Source organism: Lepidochelys olivacea, assembly GCF_965140295.1.
Source record: "Lepidochelys olivacea isolate rLepOli2 genome assembly, chromosome: 15".
Lineage (NCBI taxonomy): Eukaryota > Metazoa > Chordata > Testudines > Cheloniidae > Lepidochelys > Lepidochelys olivacea.
Genome location: NC_140425.1, coordinates 17,811,579 through 17,822,281, shown reverse-complemented (window position 1 = coordinate 17,822,281; position 10,703 = coordinate 17,811,579). Strand labels below are relative to the sequence as shown.

Sequence of the window (10,703 nt, the reverse complement as noted above, 5' to 3'; positions counted from 1 at the left end):
TCAGGAGCGATTAGAAGGATCCAACCAAGAATGGCCTTTTGTCCAAGGACCCAAAGAAGAGCTCTGTGCAGTGGAAAGCTCCTCTCTTCTCTCACCAACAGAAGTTGGTCCATTAAAAGACATTACCTCACCCACCTTGCCCCTCTACTATCCTGGGACCAAATGGGCTACAACACAGCACCCCACATGTTGTCCATAATCAGTAACAGCTGCGACAGCATCTCTGTGCTTTCTGGACGACCAGGCCGAGATAACAGCAGCGGTTTCAGCAAGAGTCAGTTGTGAAAGGGACGATTTGCAAACAGTTCACGGCTGACGCCCAGCCAAACTAATCCAATGTCTGCGGAGCCTCTTCCACACAAACCCCTTGCAGTAGTGCGGGAAAGCGACTCACTAATAACAGCCGAGGGTGAAGTCCAGGCGCGCAGGCAAAGGCAAGTTGCAGTGGGGGAGGTTTAGATTGGATATTAGGAAAAACTTTTTCACTAAGAGGGTGGTGAAACACTGGAATGCGTTACCTAGGGAGGTGGTAGAATCTCCTTCCTTAGAGGTTTTTAAGGTCAGGCTTGACAAAGCCCTGGCTGGGATTATTTAACTGGGAATTGGTCCTGCTTCGAGCAGGGGGTTGGACTAGATGACCTTCTGGGGTCCCTTCCAACCCTGATATTCTATGATTCTATGATTCTATGAAAGGAGACGTCAGGTTCCCCTTCCCCCCCCCCCCCCGTGCCAGAAAAGTGAAGCACGGAAGGGGTAACTGAAGTGACTTCAGCTTCCATTGTGACGGTCACTTCCCTCTCCATCATGTGGGGCCCATTCTGTCCGCATCCTGCCTCACTGTCACAATGCAAGAGCCGGCGTAGGCTCCCACCCACCCATGGAGCCCCACCCTTAACCACACAGGGGACCCCCCCCCCATGCCGCGGATCAGCCCCTGGAAGGGGAAGACGAAGCTGCAGCGTCTGCAGCTGGCTCCTTTCCAGCCTCTTGTCCTGCCGCCCCCACCCCAAAAAACAAACCCTCCTTCCAAGCATTTGTCATTCACACGCGCTCCGGCTTCCTTCCGCGCAGCCCCTCGCTGCCTGGGCCTGGCCGGAGGTGGGAGGGGCCCGCCCAGCGGCTTCAAATAGCCGGCCCCAGGCTGGCAATCGCCACCCAAGCCCGCTCCCGAGGCAGCGCGAAGCCACTGGCCGGTGAGCGCGGAGCCGCTGGGGGACCCGGAGGAGCAGCATGAGTTCGGCAGCGCGGGAGATCCTGGGGCTGGGGCTGGGCATCCTGGGCTGGGTGGGGGTCATCCTGGCCTGCGGCTTGCCCATGTGGCAGGTGTCCGCCTTCGCCGACGGCCACATCGTGGTGGCGCAGACCACCTGGGAAGGGCTGTGGATGAACTGCGTGGTGCAGAGCACCGGGCAGATGCAGTGCAAAGTCTACGACTCCATCCTGGCGCTGGACCCCGAGGTGCAGGCGGGCCGGGCGCTCACCGTCCTGGTGGCCCTGCTGGGGCTGGTGGCGCTGATGGTGACCGTGGTGGGGGCCCAGTGCACCACCTGCGTCCGAGCCGGCAAGGCCAAGGCCTGGATCGTCATGGCCGGCGGGGTCCTGTACATCCTCGGCGGGGTGCTGGTCCTCATCCCCGTCTGCTGGTTCGCCAACATCATCATCAGCGGCTTCTACGACCCCAACGTGCCCAAGTCCAGGAAGCGGGAGATGGGGGCGGCCCTCTACATCGGCTGGGCGGCCACGGCTCTGCTGCTCCTCGGGGGCAGCCTGATTTGCTGCTCCTGCTCCGGCTCCGGGGACGGCGAGAACGCCTTCCCCGTCAGGTACTCGGCCTCCACCCGGCGGCCCGCCTCCAACGGGGAGTACGACAAGAAGAACTACGTCTGAGGGGCCCGGGGCCGAGCCGGGCTGCAGCTCCCCGCCGGCCCCAGAGCAGCCGCTGGACCCTGCCCTGTGCCCGGCTCCCTCCCCGGGGATGCTGGAAATGGCTCCGGGGAGGCGAGCTCCGAAGTGGGCTGTGCGCAGGGCCCGCTCTCGTTGGGACAAGACCAGCCCCGCTGCGCGCCTGAACGCGCCCGGAGCTCGCCCCTGTCTGAGCCTTTGACACGCGTCAAACAAAAAGGACCACCGGCATGAATTCCGTCTCTCTTCCCGGCCCTTCTGCCTCCTCCGGGAGGAGCGGTAAATCGGCCGGTCACCCAGTGCCTGGTTTGTTTTGAGATGTATGCTGTGTAACCTGAACGCCAGTTAACCTGTAACTGCAGGAATGTGGACCACAGAGCAGGGGCTCGGGGGGGTTTAAAACTAGTTCGTGGCTAGTTACAAACCCGCACCTGCTTATTTAATTTTGATGGTTATTGCTGCCCCCCAAAATGACCTACGGGATTGGTTAGATAGCATTAGAGAATGAGATAAAGTCTCCATCCGATGGTGGAGAAATGAGAACTCCCTTAAAACAGAACCTCTTAAGCAGCGACTTCATCTCCCTAGCCATAGCAGCAGGAGGAATCATCCTTCCCTTCCTGTATTTTTTTTTTTTAATTTAAAAAGCTTAATTCTGCTGTTGTAATGTGCTGCCTTGCCGCTGTACAGACCCGAGGGAGCACATGGCTAATGAAATTAACTAACCTAAACTCTGCGGGCCATCAGTCTAAGCAGTTAGGACGATTCTGGTACAGGATTTTACAGAACTATTTCAGAACTCAACACTCCTTATGTGTTAACCCTGGTTTTTAAATAAAAACAAACAAGATTGTCTATATTTTATATGTATATTTTTATATTCTGGCTGCATGTTTTGTTATTGTAAAGATGTCTGAACTATTTGGGGCAGGAATAGGTGACAGCTCAGTGCTGGAATTTGGTAACTAACAACCAGTGTCTGGTTGTTTGAGACAAACTTTGGAAGGAGAGGGGGTATGCTGGGGCATCATGCACAGCTAACAAATTGTTCTCCCATTTTGGGTCGAGAACAACCCTTAGTGCATAGGAGTTTATAGTATAATGTATCTGCAAAAATAAGAGAGGAGTTTGCATCTGTTAGTGCATCAAATGGCTTGTGCTATCAAACATCTTTGCCTAGGGGCAGGTGCCCTGAACATTCCCCCAGTAGGACTTTGTCATCACCTCCTTCAAATTTGAACGTCCTGGGTGCGATTTGGCTTTTTTAATGGATTCTTTTACAAGACTTCACATTTTTATGTCTCTTATCAACTGATCTGTGTGATGATAATGAATTGTGCCACTATTACACTAACTTTCCTCATAAAACATTTTCAGTCCTTTCACATTTTCTTAAAAAAAACAGACCCTTTGGGTTGAAATGTCTTTTATTTATTTTCTTGTAAAGAAAATACCTGCATCTGGCTTATTGTAACAGTGGTGGGTTTATTTGTTTTTTCATTATTTAAAAAAAAATTTCAATTTGTTTGAAATAAAATTTAAGTTCTTTTTAAAGATTCAAACTAACCTTGGTCTTAATTCCTCAGTTTAGACAATTAACCTCTGCCCTGCTATGTTTGAAGAAAATTGGTTTAGAACAATCATGGACTGGGATCTTTGATTTTCCTCTAATTGGGACAGTCCTTCAGGTATAGGCACTGATCCATCTGCACCTGAAGCACTGTGCATTCAAATACAATGTAAGATGAGTTTTAACCTTGATTGCTCTGTACTCTCAGGCCAGCCAAGCATCCCTCCTCCTTAATCCATTCCTAGTCTATGTTTACTTGAATATGAAATCATTATAGCATACAATGTGTACTTGCTCTGGCCCATGCTTTGCATGCACAATTTGAAATTGGAAGCATTAATGGTGAATAGAATATGGTTGGGCCAAGTAGGCTTCTTCTGATGTCACTTTACAAGTAATGTAAAGGACTCAGCAAGGTCTTGATTGCCATCTTACTGAGTCCATCTTGCTGCCAATATCAAATTTTGTGTGCTCAGCAGGGGCACAATTTAATGTGAAAATGCATGTTTGGTTTTGCAACAGCAGTTAAATTTACTAACACCATTCTTTATTTTAAAAGCAAACAAAGAAATGCAAAAAATTCTTAACCTGATATTATGGCTGAGACTTTACATGCAATAATCAAGAAATGCTAGGTTATGGCTCCCATAGCCACCATAACTTTTATCACCAGGGGAGGAAGGATGACTAATTTTCGCTCCACAACTTGGGATTTCCTGACTTAGATGTATGTGAAACAAGGGATTAGGGACTGAGTAAGTGTGACAGTTCCTAATGCAAACCCTAAAAACAATGACAAAAGTTCGAGGCCATGTAACAGTACTCTTTTACCAACTCAGCACACTTCTGCCGACCCTGATGGACTCCATAAGGAACTACTTTCTGCCTCCAACTAATAAGGAAACACTCTACACATTAGTCTCCCTCGCAGTATAACACTAAACCTTAATTACAGCCTAATGGTTCCATCACAAACGTATAATATACATGGGTATGTCAACTTTGAATATTTGCCATTGTTGCTGAGACTTGTGATTTAACTGGATCTGTAGTTTTGCAGTAGGGCTTCATCCATATTGTTCTTGCTTTGCTTAGTAAACATAAAAAAGTAGTGGTGTCAATACACAGAGGCTTGAGAAACTAGGACCTTGATCCTGCAAACACTTATGTATGTGGTTAACGTTAAGCACATGATTAGTCCCACTGGAGATAAAACTTCATGCTTAAACACAAGCATGTTTGCAGGATCTGAGCCTATGTGATCATTAAGCAAACTCCATATGTGTAGAATTGTTTCCTCAGTAAAAAGGTGTAGTTCTTAAACTGTCAGTGTCTTAAATGAGAGCTACAATACTGTTATTGTGACGTAATATGTGATTTTGGTACAAGAGTGAAATATTCTGTGTTTCATCTTTGCAACTTTTGTTTGTAAACATTGTAACCTTATAAACTGTAAATGTATTTAAATGTGTACATTTTGCAAGAAATCTACCAACACTGGCTTGTAATTTGTGTGGTGTCTTATTTGTGTCCTTTATAAAAAACAAAAAATGAGAATACGAATCCTCATACTAACTCCAGAAAAGGCAATGAGGGTATATCTGGGCCTGTTGTTATCATTTCCCCTCGCACTACACTGTCACTCTAATTAATCTAACTATGGTTGATCCCCTGTGGGTAACGAAAGGAGTTAACAGACCTGCAGTCCTTACTCATTTTCTTCAGGCAAAACCTCATTGACTCCAATGGGAATTTTCCCTGAGCCAGGAATAAAGCCCCAATCCTGCAAACACGCCTGTATCTAGCTTTATCATGTGAGCAGTCCCACTAATGAGGGTAAAGCTGTGTCCATGTGAAAGTGTTTGTGGACTTGAGGCCTAAATAAACAAAACAAGATTTGCACTCTGACCAGCAATATTTTGAACAACCATTTTTGGTACTGGCGTTAAGTATCAAATGGTTTGTGTTTTCCCCTTGAACTAATCCTAAAAAAAATCAACACCTTATAGGGAAACTTGCTTTAAAAGAGCAACCTTCTAGAAGCATAGCTAGCTGTACACCACCATAGGGCTTCATCCACTTAAAAGCAACATCTGAAACAATTACTGTAGCCAGACCTCTTATATGAAAAAAGCATTACTTCTGTGCATGTCTCTCACTAAAAATAGCATCATTCTGCCAATAATGGGCCACATGCTCTGCTTATGTGAGTGGACAAAATTCTCCTGAAAGACTGGAGCTGAGCCCTTTTACACTAACAAAAAAAATTGGCCCACTTCTTCTGAAAGTTTCTTTATTCTGAATCTCATGGCTCTACGTCCCTTGATGGGCTTTCCTATGCCAGCCTTTATAAAATAACCTGGAAGAACACTAACAGTAACATCACTGGAGCCGGAATCAGGATAAAAGCCTGAGGTTTGGATGCTTTTTATTTCTACATAGAGTCACAAACAAAATAAAAATCATAACTGAGCACTGGAGAAATAACTGAAGACATTAGAAAGTCCTGCTTTAATCAGAATGAGGTTTGGGCCTGATCCTGCCAAGGGCTGACTGAGCACTTCCAGCTCCCAAAGTTTAGGGCTGGGGCCTTTGTTTTTGAAAAAAAAATTCCGATTAAATTTGTGTTTCTGACAAGCACTCAGCTATTTGACCTCAGAGAACAGGCATGACACGGGCAGCAGCAATGCAAGATGTGTTTAAATTGCACCTCCATGGCTGAGACAGATCACAGATGGATCACTCCTAGTGGAAAGTGGGCAGTTTCTTCTCTATGGACTGTTCAGTTCTTAGCCTCGCTGCTGGAACTGCTAACAAAATGAGTAGTGGTCGTTGTAGGTTTTGTGACAGAAGCACCTTAGGAAATGGATCAAGAGCCGCCAAGTCATTTCACACGGGCCCCTGAACAGCCATCAGGTTGTAACAACTTCAACTCACTGTAACAACTTCGAAACCAGGCTCAGTGGACCTGATCCAAAGCCTATGAAGTCTATGGAAACATTCCCATTGACTTCCATGAGCTTTGGATCAGGCCCAGGATGAGCTGGTACCTTAAGAGTGGGACACTATTACCTATCCTCTTTGCCACTCAGTTTCTACTAAGTGTATCTGAGCTGAAAAAAGGACATTTCGCAAATGCTGTCAACACAAACATACAAAAGAAATGAATGTTCAATGAAACTCTACATTCTTGTGACTAGCAGGGACCTTGCCCAGGTTCTAGCCTTGTCAGGGAGTTCATTCAATACTTTACAGACTTTGTCAAATAATCCCATTGTTTGGACAGGCTGTTGCTTACAAAAGAAAACATCTTCAAAGACTGCATTTTTCAGCATTCATGCCAGCTATGTTGAGATTAACAAAAACTCCTCACCACCCTCTCATTGCCTTCCACATGCTGGGCTGGAAAAAAGATGTCTCCCTGCTTGGCCTTTGTCTGCTAAATCAGGGGTTCTCAAACTTTATTGCACCACGGCCCCCTTCTGACAACAAAAATTACTACACGACCCCAGGAGGGGGAGACCGAAGCCTGAGCCCACCCAAGTCCTGTCAAAGCCCAGCCCTACTACCCCAGGCAGGGGAGGCCAAAGCCCAAGGGCTTCAGCCCCAGGTGGGGGGCCTGTAACCTGAGCCCCACGACCCAGCACTGAAGCCCTCAGGCTTTGGCTTCAGCCCTGGACAGTGGGGCTCCAGTTTTGACCCTGGGGGATGGGGCCCAGGTTTTGGCTTTGGCCCCAGCAAGTCTAATGCCAGCCCTGGTGACCTCATTAAAATGGTGTCACAACCCATTTTGGGGTCCCGACCCACAGTTTGAGAACCACAGTGCTAAATGAACTACTAGAGCTATGAATCTGAATGTCAGCTACAGTTCATACCCTGCAAATGTAGTTAGAACCCATCTGTGCAAAGAGGGGAAATGCACCAGGCAGGAGGAAAGGGAAACTCAGTCAGTCACGTTTGCTATAGGATGTTTAAGAAATATTTCCCTTTCCTGCACAAAGATATATTTGTCATGCATCTGTTCTTCGGGATGTACTGAAGCCTTTTACACTCCAAGGGAGGAATTAGTTCATGCCCACAGTTTTCTTTATACAGCTATTCTCATGTTAAAACCTGACCACTGAATGTTACATAGTTTGTCCTTGTTTTTTTTTGTCCATCTCTAAAGTCCCAAGAGCAAGTAAGTAGTGCACCCTACTTTATTCTCCAGTCTAATTTGTCTTTAAAACCCACCTTGCTCTAAACAAGCTGAGACCCGTTACAGCATCCTAAACATTAAATCAGTCTCCTGACTGTTCTCTTTACTTGGGAAATGCTGAAAGATGCAAGATTCAGTTTCAGATTGGACCCACAATGCATCACTGAAGTGAAATGAAGAGCCCTCTACTTTAACTTTGTATGCAAATCATCACTAATAGGTACATCTCTTGGGTGTCAGGGTTTGCTTTTGTAACTCTGCTTGGTCAAATGTAGCAAATACTTCTGCCAGATTAAACAAATCAGGAAACACTACAGCAAGTACATTCTGTCTTCAGGTCAAGAATTGCATTCAACTTACCTGTAGTCTGGTTGTGGTAAGGCAAATCCTTTCGAAGACAGAGCCTCAAAAGGACTCAGATTTATGTTTTGAAAGTGACTAGATTTTGTCAATCCCATTTTGATCAGACCTTTGTGTGTGTGTGAATGAGACTTAATTCCAGTCTGTTCCTTGCTGATTCTCTGCAGGAGGGGGCTGCCTGTCTGGAAAACTCCCTTTTCTTCTAACTGTAGCCCTCAATTACAAGAAAAGGACAATTTCAGCCACTGCGTCATTGATAAAGCTTCCCATGGCAACAGTGGTCAGGCTTTGAGGTTGCTTGGCTACTCAAGCCTTGCTTTACCTTTTCTTTTTCTTAAACAGATTGAGAGAGTCTGCCATGAATCACTTTAACAACTTGCTTTGTCTTTGGCATTTTAGAAGTTTGTTTACAACATTGAGCTTTTTTCTCTCCCATAATCCTTCGTGCATGTTACACAGCTTCAAACCAAAGTTATGGCAGGAAAAGGTCATAAGTGATGTGAATTAACCTAAATGGTTGAAAACATACATATTATGTGAAAGGCATGCTGATGCATTCCACCCAGGGCTCCTAACCAATCTTCTCATTACATGGGTTTCCTACTTTTCCTTAGCCCATCATAGGCTGTAATGGGATGTTGTGTTTGCCACACTGAAAAATATCCTCAGCTGAATTCAAATTTTAGGCTGCAAAACTGCCTTTATCAGTTCAGGCCAAGAAAGTGTGCTGTTTGTGATTTAGAAATTGCAAAGGAATTGCCACAGATCTGGTTATATGACCCGTGGCTTCTCCTGCTTCAGTATCATGGTCTTGTACACATAGATACACAATCTATCTATCATAAAGAATGGAGATATTGCACATACACTGATTTTTTTTTGGGGGGGGGGGAGTTGTTGGATACTGAATTCCTTTTGAAAATCTCAGAAAAATAAAATAAAATAAAAAAAAGATTTGCCTTTCCTATGCACCTTGTATCATTATTTACAGTTCTTCAAAATAACTGAATTGGCCACATTTTACATTCACATCCACAGGTGTAAAATGACTACACAAGGTGCAAGACAGTGGAGAATCAGGCCTCAGCATTTCTTAGGTTTAGGACATCACAAAGACCTGGGGGGAAATAGCTATTAACAAAAGGCAGGCTTACAGGTATATTTAAAATATTTATATTATACACACACACACACACACACACCCCTGTCCATAGGCCTGGATGACATGGAGTCTAAAAATTAATTAAATGAACTGAATCACTGACATTTTTTTTTTTCAGTGATAGAGAACTACAGAGATATAGAGGCTGGAGAAAAGCAAATGTGGTACTTTTTATAAATTGAAAGAAGAAAGATCCTTGCAATTATCCAGTAATTCTAATTTCAAACCACAGTCAAATAATGGGACAATTATGAAGAGAGGGGAAAAAAACCACAAACCAGCTATAGGGTAATAGAACCATGAACAACAAGCTGCATGTTCAAAACATTTGTAGAGGAACCTAAAAGGAGTTGTAAACACCAGCCAGGACAGAATATATAAAGTGATCTAGATTGATTAGAACACTGGGCAGACATAGATACATCATGCCTTCGGACCCTTTTCAGAGTGGTTCTAATGGACATGGTGCTTAAAATGGTGGCAGTCGCTGGCATGCTGTCTACAGCAAGGCTTCCAGAGTTATGAACACTGATGGAGCTATTGGTATGAACTACCTATGAACTGGTATTGGGAACATAGGAATTTTTTGACTAGGTTCCCTATTTTAGACGAGGCCTATGTGGATCTTGTGAGGGTGTGTGCACTTAGAGAACACTACAGTCCGTTCTGAGTACCTCAGTTGGCTGTAGCAATGGTTGTGGAGCCATTCTCCACCCAACCTACGGTTCGGAGTCAGGGAGGATCTCTCCCTTCTAATGCCTACTGTGTCCCCCATGCATCACCAGCTTCCTCAGGGGTTGTGTGGCACAGATGTTGCCTCAATTTACATACATCACTACTGAAACACAGCTAGTACTTGTATGGGGAATGTGGATGGTAGCAAATCAGCAAACAGCCATCTGCACAACACTTCAGGGAGAGGAAATGACTAAAGACACTGGAGCAAACCTCTATTCTTTAATGTCCATAGACAGCAGAAAAAACCTGGGTTTAACGTCTTATCTGAAAGACCCATCTATCTTAAACTGCCAAGAATTCAGTGTACCTACCTCAGAAAGATGATGGCTGGAGCTAAACCTGATGGGATTTGAACCTCGTGGGTCCAGGGTGTTCAAGTATTTTTAGACTTTTGCTTAGATCATTAAGATCTAATAACAAAGACAAGAGAACTAAAAATTTCTGATTTCTCACTGTCCCAAAGACCTGTCAACCCTGCATTAACTGCTTCTGGACAGCTGGGAGACTGGTGGATACAGGGCATTTATGGAATGGGGGGACCCCGTCCAAAATGAAATGGATCCAAATTACAAGAAGCAGCCAGATGCTGCCCTGGCCTTAATGAAACAGAGACAAGTTTCTAAAGGATTAATTTATAAACCTGCTAGTGAATGGCTAATATAATTAAAAGGCAGAACAATATAATCTGATTAATTTCTTTATCATATTGATCTAAACAGATTTTAAGGTGCAGGGAGGGAAAAAGATTTTAGGGTTTACATGTATGGTCAATT

The 10,703-nt window shown here is 45.0% G+C and overlaps 1 protein-coding gene across 1 annotated transcript; it reads left to right on the top strand.

Moving 5' to 3' along the window:
* The first annotated feature begins 957 nt into the window (after positions 1-957).
* On the top strand, positions 958-2,757 carry CLDN5 (claudin 5). The gene has a single exon (XM_084648975.1). The coding sequence runs from the start codon at positions 1,231-1,233 to the stop codon at positions 1,885-1,887; it is 657 nt and encodes a 218-aa protein (XP_084505101.1). The 5' UTR covers positions 958-1,230; the 3' UTR covers positions 1,888-2,757.
* The last annotated feature ends 7,946 nt before the right edge of the window (positions 2,758-10,703 follow it).